The following is a 13600-nucleotide window of genomic DNA, read 5'->3' on the forward strand; positions in this document are numbered from 1 at the left end:
TGCAACAAGAGAATGTCTTGCCCGGCGCTGAGCGAGCCCCCGGACTCGCACCCAAGCACCCCGCACGATCGGCTCTGGCACCGCCACCACTCCGCCGGTGCCCTCGGCGCCCTTCCTCGGCACCCAAAGGCCGCAGGAGAACGCGCGGATCGCGGACCCTCCTGCCGCAGATGAGCACATGACCCGGGCCGTTCCTGGCGGCCGGAGAGGCCAGCCCGGGGACAGATGGCTCCGCTCCGCCGCGTCCTCGCTGCCGCCGCCGCCCTGCGGCCCCTCCGCCGGGCCGCGGCCGCCGTACCCGGGGCTGGACCGGGAGCGCGGGGGCCGGGGGCAGCGCGCTGTGCCCGCGGCCCCGCCGCTGCTGCCGGCTCCGAGGGTCCCCTTGGCCCGGCCCCCGCGGCCCCCTCAGCCCCCGGCCCGCGGGGCGGGCGCGGCCCCGCTCCCGCCGCCCCGGACGTCGCGTCGCCGGGGCGGGTGCGCAGTTCCGGCGGCAGCGGGAGGGCGGGGGCCGGGCACAGCCGCCGCGGCCTCGGCAGCAGCTGCAGCCGGAGCGGCGCGGGGGGCCAGGCCCCCGCCATGGAGATCGAGAAGGAGTTCCAGCGGCTCGACCAGGCCGCCAGCTGGGCCGACATCTACCAGGTGAGGGGCAGCGCCCGGCCGGCTCTGCCCCGGCGCCAGGCGCGGAGCGCGCTCTCCGCTCCCTCCGGCTCCCTCCTCTCCCTCCCGCTGCCCGCGATGCCGCCGGTGCTGCCCGGCCCTGAGGGCCAGCCCTGCCCTGCCCTGCCGTGCCCTGGCAGCGCTGCCCCCGCTGGCTCCCCGCCCGGGGGCACAGGGAGCTGCCCCGGCCCGGCCGGGCTGCAGGCTGGGCACGGCGGAGCGGGGCAGCCCCGCTCGGCGCTGGGCACATCCCCGGCCCCGCGGGGACATCGCTCCGCCGGAGCTGCCGGGGCTGCCCCTCCCGAGCCGCGGGCAGCGCATCCGTCGGATTTGTCTTTGGCTTAGAACAGAAAGGCAGCGAAGGGGGAGTCAAACGCATTTAGCTTTTCAGTCACCTTAATCAAAGAACAGAGCCTGAAACAACCTGTGCAGCTAGCTGGTACTGCGTTTTTATTGTATCGTTTACTGCATTTAGATATTTTCATGATATTTAAAACAATCCTGTCGCAAACGTGAATGCTTGCAACTGTATTTGCCTTCTGGATCCAGCTTCACATACAAGCCACAGAAGCTCGTGCTTTTATCTTTAAAAGTTCTTCACACCTTTATCTAAAATGAAGTTTAAGAGAAGCTGAAATACATGAATGACTGGGCGGATGTGTTCAGTCAGAGCAGGCAGCATTGCTCGAACATCCATTTGAATGTTTAGGCTTGTATATTGCATAAATGAATGACTTGAAGTTCATGTTTGCAGCTTAGACGTTGAGCTTTGCTTATTTCAGTGTGAATTTCTCTGGCAATAGACCACTGAGAGAAGAACTTGTATAAAAGTGAAATAAATTGATTTCAGTTTCAGAATCGCAGCAGGCAAGTTTTAACCGTAATAGCTTGCAGGGTGAACATCTTCAGTTGTCTGGCATTTAGAGAATAAGCATGAAATGTTAAGCCTGCTTTTCAGAAGGTCCATTTCCTACATTTCCCTTCCCTGCCGAGTGTCAGTGCTTGCTGACTGTGAGTTGAAAGTCATGTGGATATATGACGTTATGTTTTTGCTGAACTGTTCTGGATGATTTGGGGTGTTGCAGGCTCAGTGCTCAGGAAATGATTTTGAGTAATAGAGCTTTGTAGTTCAAGTGGTACATTTCTACAGGTACAATTTAATTACAGAAGTGAAATATCTAAGTAGAATGAGGGAATGGCCCATTTTCAATGAGGGATCAGCATTCAGTGATATTTTTGTCCTGCTCTCTTTGAATGATATGACTCAGTGGCCTGCTCAAATTGTGGCACAGCATGAGCTTTGATTGAGGACTAAAATTCAATTTAAAAAAGGACTAAAGTGATTCTTTGATTTGCATCCAACTATTGACAAGCACAGGGGGTGGGTTTTGTACTTTTTTTTTCCCCTGATTGATTAGAAAATATGTGCCTCTATGTCATGAAATTCAGTTTTTCGGCTGTGTCCTGCTTTTAAATAAACTGTTGCAGATGGCACCTTGGCAGGTCATGTACATCTGGAAGAGCAATGTACTTCTCTCTGATCTGTGCTCTTGGTGTCTGAGATGTGACATTAACAAAGCAGTTTTCCTGCACCGCTGGATTTTGCATGGAGAGTGCAGTAAGTAGAACAATGGATGTGATTGGTGCAGAGGAACATCTTCCCCCAGGGTAGTTGTAGCACAGGCTTGTGGTACCCCAGAGCTATGGCTGGAACTGCTGAAATCCAGAAAGGTTCAGCGGTGTTCCAGGTGCAGCATATGCAGCTTGCTCCTGTGCCTTGTCTCTGTTATCTGGAGCTGCAGCACGGCATCTCCAGGAGGAATGAGCCCTAGACAGGGAGGTGTGGCCAAGGGAGGCTTGTCTGGGTGCCACATGACTTGGAAGGGTTAAAATTGTCCGTGCTTTTCTTCTTTTGGGACAAGCGGAAGCTGTGTTCAGCTATGATAGTACAGCTGTGAAACAACAGAATTGAGATTACCTTCTTCTTCAGCAGAAGTAATCACAGGACGGGGACACAAACATTTCAAAATTAAGACCTTGTTTAGGTGATTTTGAGACAATCATGTCTTGGGCACTGCACAATAGTGGAACCATTCTCTGTATACCTGGGCAGAACAGGGTGAGCAGAGATGAAGTTCTTCATGTTTTGTTAGTCTGGGTTTTTTTTTTAATGTTTGTTTGCTTTTTAATACATATTTCTATCCCTTACTTTCCCCTAGGTTTACTTTCTGCAAGAACTATGAGCCATGAGATCCTGTGGAGGTTGTTCAGGGACCCAAGTGAGAAAAAGAATTGCTCAGATTCTGGCTGTTGCTTGTATTTTAGCGAAACATAAGTACAAGAAAAGCCCATCAATTTAAAATCCTCTTCCATAAAACAATAAGTTAGAGGAATGTGAGCTTTACCATGTGCTAACTGTGGTAAAGGTGTGCAACAGAAAACAAATGCTTAAGGCAAGTGAATGATATGCACCCTGCAGAAATAGCATTAGAAGGTTCTGTTGGAATGAGAAGCATTCACTCTGGAGATGTCACAACAAAAACCCATACCCCAAAGCTAAGGAAAGCACAGCTGAGGTTTTTAGAGCAGGGAAAAAAAGTAGATATTTGTCCAGAATATCAAAGCAACACTGGATTGTTATTTGCTCACAGTGAGTGCAATATCAGATTTTAAATGCAGAAGCCTTTCAGAACTTTAGGAGATATTTTAGTTTCTAACTTCTTACACAGGGTAATGGAACAAGATATTATCTTAAAAACACAACCCTCAAATACAGGTAGAGTTGCTTTTTGTGTTTATATAAACCAGATATGTTGACTTTATGTTGGCCAATGATATTAACTTTGATGTGCTTATCAGGAGCAGTAAAAATACCTCTGAATTATTTACTGGTGTGCCATTCAGGTGGGGATTCCATTCACTATGGATGGAGGCAGAGTTGACATTTGGGGACAGCTCATGCAAAATTTCCCATGTGAAGGTAGCAAAATGAAACTAAAATGTGCACTCTTTTCTAGTTTTTATAGTTAGTGGAATATATAATAAGAAAGAACTGGACATAGTTTAGATTTTCCAGCATGTTTGGAAGTGAGTGTCCTGAAAACAGAATTACCTGTTTCTGGAAAGCCGAAGTGTACATAGAGCTGGGTTTGAGGCCTGTAAATAACTGTTCTCAGTTTCTTTATTAATTTTTTGAGGGTCTTTTAACCAAATATTAATGTGAATGTTAATTTTCCAAACCTCTCTAAGCTAAACTAAAATGCCATAAATTATGAAAATTAATGAACTTCATTTAGATTATGGGAGGAAGGTAAAAAGGTATTGTGGACATTTTGGATACCCCTCTGTCGAGAGGGAAAAGGCACGGGAAGTTTTTTAGGTATTCACTGTCTCTGGAAAAATATTTGTAGAATATGTAGATGGATTCTGGTGCTGAAAGTAAACTCTGAAATGGTTGACCCTGAGGACTTATAACAGCGTGGTTGTGTTGTGTATTTAAAAGCAATGGACAGGAAGCTCTACAAGTGGTGTTGGTTTATAAGCTGCAGCAAGAGTGCAGGCTGCAGTCTGAAAGCATTTGGGTAACTCCTTTGCTCGGGTGCTAAGCAGCAGATAAATTGTGGCATGAACATGACTTCTTATAAATGCGTCTTTGTGCTTTATTCTGCCAGTTGTAGCTGCAGGTCTCTGCATGCAGTGCCTTGCCACTGCTTAATTCATGCTCTGTTGATTCATCGAGGCTCAGCAGAATTGGCTCTGGTTGTGGAAAGCTGGTTTAGAACTCAGGGTTGCAGGAGTCTCTGTTCCCTCAATAAGCTGGAGATATTCTGTATTTTCCTGTGCTGTACCCCGAGTCTTGCTACACGTGTGCAGGGTTAGTGATGGAGGAGCAAAGCGTGGCTCACAAAGTCAGGATGCTCCCTGAAGGGCAGAGCCGCTGCTCAGCTGCAGCTGAGGGCACCTTTGTGCCCTGGGGCTGGCTCAGGGCACGCTGCTGCCCGGGCTGGGTTTTACTGCTGCCTTTTCCAGAGCAGCACCACCTGTGCCTGCTGCTGGCAGATTTGAGATTGGGTCAGTGCCATTATATAAAGGTACTGAGCCATTTAGTCTTGCTTTTTCTATAGAGTTTAAAATCTAATTTCTTGAACCCAGAGCTTCTGTGATAGTCTCGCTGGAAGCAGAGCATGGACGAATGGAGCCTGTTATGGTTATCATTTGCTAAAATTTAGAAATCATGCAGTGTGCACACAGTTCTCACCTGCTTCTGAGCATTTTTGGAAGGGTTTTATGGTGTTTGTGTGTTCTCCCACATGGCACTGTTGCCTCCGCTGTGTGCTGGAAGAAATAGACGTATGGAAGGAAACTGTTAAGGAGAAAGCAGTGTTGGCCACATGCCAAATGATGGCAAATTCAAATAGAAATAGCCCTTGCAAGTAGAGAATAAAATGTGGCAGTGGTAGACCAAATATTTTTCAAACTAAAATAACTTTCTAAATATGCTGGGTAGGTTTGAAATAACAGTTCATCCTGTAGTTAACTAAACATTAAAATCAAATGTTTTCCTGTAATACTTGCTTTGCAAATGGACTTTTTGCAATGGTTCTCTTTAGTTGAGACTCCATAAGATGTGGCTTACACTGAAATATCACTGCTATTTTCTTCTAAACATGAGAATTACCAGGTTTTTGGTCCGTGTCACTTGCATGGCCTTAGTATCTGTTTGGATTGTGAATTTAGGCTCATTAAATACCTGAGGATACTCAGCTATTCCATACTACACGATTGCTTCTCTGCAGGGTCCATAACGAACACAGACTTGATCTGATCTCTGAGCTTGGATGTTTGCAGCTCTTCCATTGAGGTTTTCTGGGTTTTTTTAGTCATTGGTCAACTTGTTTCATGTTGATTTGCAGAAGAGGTGGTTTTTGCTCTCTGGTGCCAGGAGACGTGCCCTTGCTGGTTTGACTGGGAGAGGCACTTTGATAGAGCATCCAAATGCCTTTGTGTGTTCACTTTGTAGATGGTGTAGTACAAATGCCAATTCACTTTCCACCAAGCCCTGTGAATTCAGATGTGCTTTTTCTCTCACCCACGCAGAATACAGCTAAGATTCAACAGCTTGCCTGTCATATTATACCAAGAAAAACTGGTAAAAGTGATTCTTGGAAATGCATGTGATTCTGCTAATAGTGATAGCTGATCTACTTTCAAATTGGCTTGTATTTTCTGCATTGAAGAAAGCAGGTTCATAGAACAGTAGTGAAAATTTTATATCCTGGTTGGGAAGGAAAATGAGCTGCCATAATATGAAACTTTTAGAAATATTTTTAATTCTATTTTTTCTTACTTTTCATTCTGTATGCTTTCCATGTGTACAGTTGTCTCAGCTTTTGGTTGTTGTGGATGCTTTAGGAACATGTAGTTTAAGGCCTCAAAAGTCACCTTCAGCACCGAGGGTGGGGAAGATTTACCTGTTTCACTAATGATGAAGAGGTCATTTAATCAGATTTACATTGTTCTGTGCAGACTTTTTCTTCTCCTTAGAAGGTTAAAACAGTTTCTACATCAGTAGAAATAGAAAATAAAGCAACAATACAGCAGGTTTTGCGTTCTGCCAGTTTAGGCCATTACAGAAAGACCTCTGTGGAGTACAGGGGTGAGTGTGGAGCTGGGCAGAGCTGGCTGCAGGCAGAGGAGACCTTCCCCACTGGGCTGAAAGCTCTCTCCATGTACTGAAATAATTGCTAGTTCAAAATGCTACCACACAGTACTATTCTGAACTTGAAGCAGCTATTATATTTGTGATCTGTCAGGTGCTTTTGCTTGTATCTGAAGTTCCCTGAATTTTATGCTGCTTCTGTCAAGTACTTGGTTCTTCAAGTACTTGATGCTGAGAGCCATCCTACAAAAGACACTCTGTTTCTCAGATTCTTCATATTTATATGGAACAAGTGTTCTACACATAGAGAGGAATGTTCTCATAACCTTCTTCCCTTGTGCACAGTTCAATGAGAATTGCTTGTTTATACCATTCCTGATCCCACAGTAACAGGTTACAGTAACATAAACAGCGTGACCTTTTAATGCGATGGCAGGAAGTAAAATGTGAAATCTATTTTAAAAATGCATCTTTGACTAAGGAAGAGTATACTTCCTTTTTCTGACAGGAAAAATAACCCATGCTCGTTCAGAAGATCTCAATTCCATTTTACTGTGTGGGGTCTATTTTTTCCACTGTCTTCTGTGCAGTCATTGCAGCTGCTTGAAGTAGGACTAAACCTCTGCCGTCCTCATGTGGGATTGTATCTCCTTTGTTAACATTTGTACAGCCACCAGTGAGTAAAGATGAGGCTACAGGAAAAACACAACTCTGACACAAGCAAGAGGTTTTAGTAAGAGGAACTTCTTTTGGAAAGAAGGAAAGGGTGGGTCACTGGAGCAAGAACTGGAAAAATACTACATAGCTTATTAAACAGCTAAAATATATATTGACACGTTTGACAGAATTTCTGACTATTTCCAGAAGTGGAAGAGCTATGGGGAATTTTATCCAGTAAAGGAGTGGGGGTGGACAGCTACCCAACTCTGGAAAATGTTTTTGTTTTCTTCCTTAAGGGTTTAGTTAAATTGGAAATCAACACTGTCACTTCTTTCTTACACTTCTGCCAATGGAGAATTTTCACAGTAAGTCGCAGTTGCCACCTAGAACTTCATGGGGTCTGTGGGATGTCCCGATCAAGAACTGTGTCTCAGCCTGTATGTTCTTTCATTCCCAGTATTGAAACCTTCTCAGCACTGGCCTCAAGTGTTCCATGTGCTGTTTGAAGGCTGCTGTAGGGAATGTGTGCAGGACAGTGTGTGCTGGGAGCCAACAAACCCCTCCTCTGGTCCCTGCACGTGTGAGCTGGGGTTGGCACTACAAACGCAGGGCTGGGGTTGGTGTGAGCACTGGGGCAGTGCTGCTGGGCCCTGAGCAGCCTTACCTGCTTGGCTCAGTCGTGATTTCCCTTTGGAAGCAGCTGCCTCCTGTTCCCCAGCAGTCCCTGGTGACTGGCACAGCTCCTGAGAGATGAGCAGGAGGGATGTGGCAGCCTGGCCCGTGTTGGGAGCAGCAGGGCACAGCAGTGCTGGCTTTGGGCGGTGTTGGCCTGGGCACAGGGAAGGTCTGATCCGCTGCAGGTACAAAGCCCACGGTGCTCAGCCCTTCCCTGGAGAAGGGCTCAGGAACGGGGCTGTTTTCAGGGGGCCCTCAGCTTCTAGAGCTGCTTTGTCCTGTGTCCATCAGACTGGCGCTCAGTAGAGGCCAAAGATTGGAACAGGAGGTTGAAAATATGTGAAATCTTTAGAGCTGCAAAGTTCCTGGATTTATTAGCCCACATGAGAGCATTAGTGGAGAGGTCTGAGTCTTTTTAGAGCCTGTCAGGAAGCAAAGCGAGCAGAAAGGTTTCATGGAAACTACTGACTTACCTCTTATTTGTCATTGATTTCATGTTTATAATTTGTGTCAAGCTGACCATCAGGAGCCTCCACTGGGAGCCAAGCCCAGGCTTTGGTTATTCGCCCACACAATCCAGTATACAGGATGCTGCTCTGTGACTGACTGGCTGACAGCAGGAAATTCCTTGTGTGCTGCTCTGCCTGCTGAGTTCTCAACCACATGAAATTTGGGGTGGCAAAACTGTTATGTGCTTATTATCTTCTAAGAGTAGCTAAATAAGTTAATATTGCTACCCAGTTAGGAGCAGGCACTCAAACATTTATTGCTCTCATGTAATAACATCTACATCTTTGGGGTTTTCGTGTACCAAAATCTTTGCTAACCATGTGTTCTGCATATTAAGCTCTCTCTCTAGAGGCAAAATTGTATCTTGAAATACTTACAGAAGAAAAATACAATCCAAAAAGCTTTGCCCTCAGCAGTGGTGATGTTAAAGGAGGCATTTGTGTATGATTCTGATAGTTGATAACCTTTATTTGTGGATCTGTGCTCAGAAGCCTTTGGTGTGGCTGTCTTTTGCGGGGTGGGGAATGGAAAGGGATGTGATAGGTGTGAAGAGTTTATTTAAAGGTATTTACTGCATTTTTTAGTATTCTTTTTTTCTGTAAGTGTTCCAGATCTGTTCTGCAGCTGCAAATGAGGATTTGAGGTAGACATCAAGTGCTAAAGCATGTTCAGTCACAACTGATAGCTGGCTTTGGCTGGCAGGAAGTGGAACACGATGAGCAAGAGTCTGGTGGAGCCTGGGGTGTGGTGGGTTCTTGCAGCACTGTCTGGGCTGGCAAGCAGTGCTGGAAGGAAAGGCAGTCGTGTTTCCAGAGAGGATACTGCCACTGCCAGAGGTGGGAGTTGTGAGGGTTGCTTGGCTTTGCTAAATCAGCTGGTTTAGTTCTGTGAATGAATTATTTTAAACTAGCAGGATGAGCAGATGTATGAAGTGGCAAAACTGTTTATCTCATCTGATCCACACCACTGACTCTCACTGCAGTCTGTTTCATTAGCATGGGGAGCACTCAGCAGTCCTTTGAAGGCCTGGCTTGTCGAGTTTTGCAGTCTTTTTCATGGGCTGGAGTGCAGAGTGCTAATCTGTCCTGCATTAGGATGTCTGTGAGCACTTACCTTGATTATGTCATGTCCCTGTTTAACACTGACATTTGTTTTTATAAACCCTCAGTTGCTTTCAGATGAGATGTCCTGTACAGTTGGGCATGAAGGCTCTCTGTCCCTGAAGTGACACTTAAAACATCTCTCAGAACACAGGATTGGTTCTGTCAGTGTCTTGAAGCATTGCTTTGCAGCTTGGAGAACTAAAAATACTGAATTTTAGCTTGTAAGGTCTGGCTGCTTTGGGGTTATGGGAGGGGTTGTCTTTATGCTGGTTCCCAGGCTTCTTGGCCATAGGTGGATTTTCTTACACATTTACATCTCTGTTGTTAGTATTGAAGGGTTAAGTCTCCCTTTCCAAAAAGAACACTGGCTTTTTCTCTCTGACCCTTAGAGCAGTTCACTACTGGAAGTAGTTGCATAAACATTGTGCTTTGATGTGCAGCTTCTGCTAAAGCTTCTGCAGACCAGAGGTGTCCAGCGTCCTGCCCCAGAGCCAGGGGGGCTGCACAGTCCCTGCTGTCCCCATCACTGTGCCCGGGCAGGACACACCAGTCACTCACCCCAAAACTGTGTTTGGGCCATGGACTGGAGCTGAGCAGCTCGGGTTCAGAGTGCTGTAAGGTTTAATATTAACCTAGCTTAGTTAGATTGCTTTCCTAAACACAAATTAGAGAGTCATGTGGAAAACCAGGAGTATCCTAATTCTGCTTTATCTAACATCTGTTTTCAGCAGTACTGTTTGTTCTCAGCAGGTTTTTGTGTGCATTGCAGTAGCTTGGCAACCTGTAGGTTGCACCATTCAGTGAATTCAGTATGCTTTTAATCATCACTACGATTTTCCTTTCCAAATTTGAATATTCTAAATACAGTGAAGTGGGCATCTGTGATTATAACTGCAACCCCCACGTTAAACAGATCCTAACTCAAACAAGCTGTTCATGCAAATTTGTAATCCAGCAAGTTCCTTCAATTGCCGTCTGAAAGTCTTTCTTAAGAAAAGACACTTAAAGCTTCTTTCTGGAAATGGTGGTGAAGCAGTTACAGCTACTTCAAGTTCCCAGAGAGGGATTTGGGCAGAATGCTGAGAACCAAAGCTGCTGAAAGCAGGGCTGGTTGCTGGTTCTGCTGCAGGAGCAGAGCTCGAGTTTGACCTTTCCTTGCATGCAGAGGCATGAACCTGCATTGTGCAATGCCAGTAATTGTACATTCTCTTTAAACTCTTGGAATCTCGTTAGGTTAGAAATGATAAAAAGCTTTTAGTAACAGTGTAATGAGCACGCTTTGGCAGAGTGAATCTGTAGTTCCATTGCCTGTCTACTTACTAATGGCCAACATGGTGAAGCATTCGTTTGTCATAGATGAGAACTCGCTGGAGTTTGGTCTTGTACCCTTAATTGTAGGGGACAAACAGAATGCAGGGGGGAGACCCACTGGCATTATGGAGCTGCTACCTGTGTCACAGAGGGATCAGAATTTTGAATGCTGAGAGTTCCTTGATACTGAATAAATTCAGTTTTCCCCCTCATAGATCCGACTCAAAGACTGCCTCTCAGGAAAGCCAGTAAAGCAACACACAGTACAAACATCTTCAAGGAAATGAAGTTTGCCACTGAATAAGATGTAGATGATGATATTTTTTTAATAGGTGAAACAGAGTTCACCATTTCCTATATAACAATTCCTCCACTCCCTTCCTCTACATACAACCTTATAACTTGGAGAGTTTTGATGGAATTAGTAGAAAGTTGGAAATATGGCTGTTGCTTGTCTCATAGAATTCTAAACTGAAAAATAACACTGATGTAGTCTGAACATGTGCCCCACTGTAGCCGTGGTGTGACTCTTTCATTAAGGTGCACATACATTAGAAAGTTCAAATTAGCTTTTAGATTCACTTTGGAGTACCCACTGTGAGTGCAATTATTTATGCAGAAGGACAGCCCTTAGCCATGAGGGAAGAGAAATTTGCTTTAAATTCTGACTTTGCTTGCTCAGTGTTTCAAAGTAAGGAACAGTTTACTTGTGCTAGAAGCGAGACCTTTCTTTCTCACGTGAAGCAGCTGGGAACTGGACCTTGTCTTTACCTTTCAAGGCTCTTGTGAATGCTCCAGGTAGAGGGGAGATAGCCTTTACCTTATCAAATGAGAATTTTGCCTTTATGAATGAAACATTTCAGAAGAGCAGTGGGAAATCTCTAAAGTCTGAATATTCTGTTACATCTGGTGTGGTAACAGCATTGTGCTGCGAAGGCTAATTTAGTAGGTTTTGGAGAGGGAAAAAATCTTTGGGGCTCTTATAATAGGCAAACTAATTAGAGGTTACAGTGAACACAGCTGTTTCTGGCCAAGCTGACTAAGCTAGGAATTCAAATTACTATTTTTAGGCATCTTGCAAGGTCTCTAGTTTTCAATGATACCCATGTTATTATTTCTAAAAATTACATTGTTGTGTATTTATCACCCTGACAATAAGCATTTTTGCTAATTGCAACCAGTCGATTACTTTTTAAGCCGAACAAAGTGTTTGCAGTTCTGTGAGATATTGTAAGATTACTTCAAAATAACATTCTGAACTAGTTTCTTTCTTTTACTAAGCTCTCTTTGGAACTTTCTGCAAAGATTACTGGATGAGAAAAAGCATTCCTCAAAATCTGAGTGTACTGAATAGACCTACTTCGTGCATAAATTTGTTGCTTTTTTTAAAAAAAACAGTCTAATTTTAACATAGCATATGGCAAGCTGGTATCTAAAACTGCTCTAACTGGCTGTACTTTCTAAATGCATGTATAGTTTAACTCCAGATAAGTATTACAGGAAAACCATTGTAATTAGTATTTTCTTCTGTGAACACCAATAGCATGCTTACTCTGTCCTATAAATTATAATAGATAAGATCTGAGTTTAGATTTGGTCAGTGTTGGGGGTAGAAAATGAGGCTTGCAAATTTATTCTGTTTTCACGAAATCCTGTTTCCATGATGATAAGAGACTTTCAAACCAGCTTAAACCAAGAAAGTAAAAATGAGGCAAACTCCAGAAGCTGTGATTCCTAGGTGAGAATCCTTTTGTTTCTGGCTTTGTGTCACCTCAAGTACACCAGTGGGAGTTAATCTAGAAGTGCTTTTGTATTTTTTACAAGGAGTTTCTCACCAGAAATGCCAGAGGAATGCAGGATTCCCAGGCCTGGCTCTGAACCCTGCTCCCTTCAGGGCCAGTCCTTTTTCCACGGTGGGGTAGGGGAGCTCATCTGAGGCTTTTTCCTTTGCCTTCAGGAAGCAGGGAAGGAAAAGCATTCCTACAAGAGCCTGAAAACACTGCCCAGAGAAATGCCTCCTCCCGAAGGGAGAGCTCCAGAGCTGTCCCTCACAGCTGTTGTTACACCAAGGGCTGGATTCCTGAAATGATACTAAAAACTCGGACTGCTGAGTTAGAAACGGAGGGGCTGGAGCAGCCCAGCTGAGGATGGATCCACTTGGAGGGCACCAGCAGCATCCCTGACAGAGGGACACCAAGAGCTGTCTCCTGCCTGTGCCTGCTGGGGACTGTCCTGGGGCACCGCTCCGCAGGGAGGACACCAGGGCTGCTTGGAGGAGAGGGTGTAGATCAAAATCCCTGCTCTAGCACAAGGCCTCCTTCTCATTGAAACCCTTTAATGTTTTAGCAGTCCAAGAAGACAGAGATGTTTACTTTGGAATGTAATGACAACAACAATCTTGACATTAGGGTATTCAAAGGACAATAGCAGTGATGTGAAAAAATGTGTGGTATTTTGCTTTGTAAACCCTAGAAGTATATTTTTGTAGCTCTGAGTCTCTGATGAGCAGAGGATTATGTGTGTGCACGTTCTCACAACCAGCCCATGTCTTCCCTTTGCAGCAAATGCTAATGGTGTGTTAACAGTGTAACAAAAAGGAATTGATGATAAGTATTGGAGTGTACAGAATCTCCTGCTTCCTTTGTTACTCACTGCATTGCCTGTGGTTTTGGGAGGTGTTGTAAGGTGCCAAGTCAAGCTGTTGAATTTGTAATGAGCTTGATAAGTAAATATGGGAAGTGTGGAGCTCTTTGCCAGCTCAGATTTTCTGTTTTCAGGCACATGTGGTTCTGTAAGGCCTCTCTGACATCAGTGAAGATTTTTGCTCTCACACTGTCTCTGTGTAGACACCTCTGATTCCACCTAGTTTGTAATACTTATTTTGAGCACCCATCAGAATTTCTGAGGTCAGATTATTTCCTGTTTTCAAGCAGGAATGTAAACTTCTTTGGTCTTCATTACTGCTAACCCTTTAATGTAGTCAGTGGCACCTTTCAGGAGAGGGGTGTGTTTCCTTCTGTTGGAA

General features: G+C 45.0%; 1 protein-coding gene across 1 annotated transcript in view; it reads left to right on the forward strand.

Annotated features, from left to right (window-relative positions):
• Nucleotides 1–480: 480 nt before the first annotated feature.
• The window catches only part of PTPN1 (protein tyrosine phosphatase non-receptor type 1), a 31478-nt gene continuing 18358 nt past the window's right edge, over nucleotides 481–13600 (forward strand). Inside the window, exon 1 of the mRNA XM_063404155.1 lies at nucleotides 481–639. Coding sequence (XP_063260225.1) covers nucleotides 577–639 — 63 coding nt within the window. The 5' untranslated portion in view covers nucleotides 481–576. The remainder of the gene's footprint in view (nucleotides 640–13600) is intronic.

This window comes from Prinia subflava, chromosome 8 (assembly GCF_021018805.1).
Source record: "Prinia subflava isolate CZ2003 ecotype Zambia chromosome 8, Cam_Psub_1.2, whole genome shotgun sequence".
Lineage (NCBI taxonomy): Eukaryota > Metazoa > Chordata > Aves > Passeriformes > Cisticolidae > Prinia > Prinia subflava.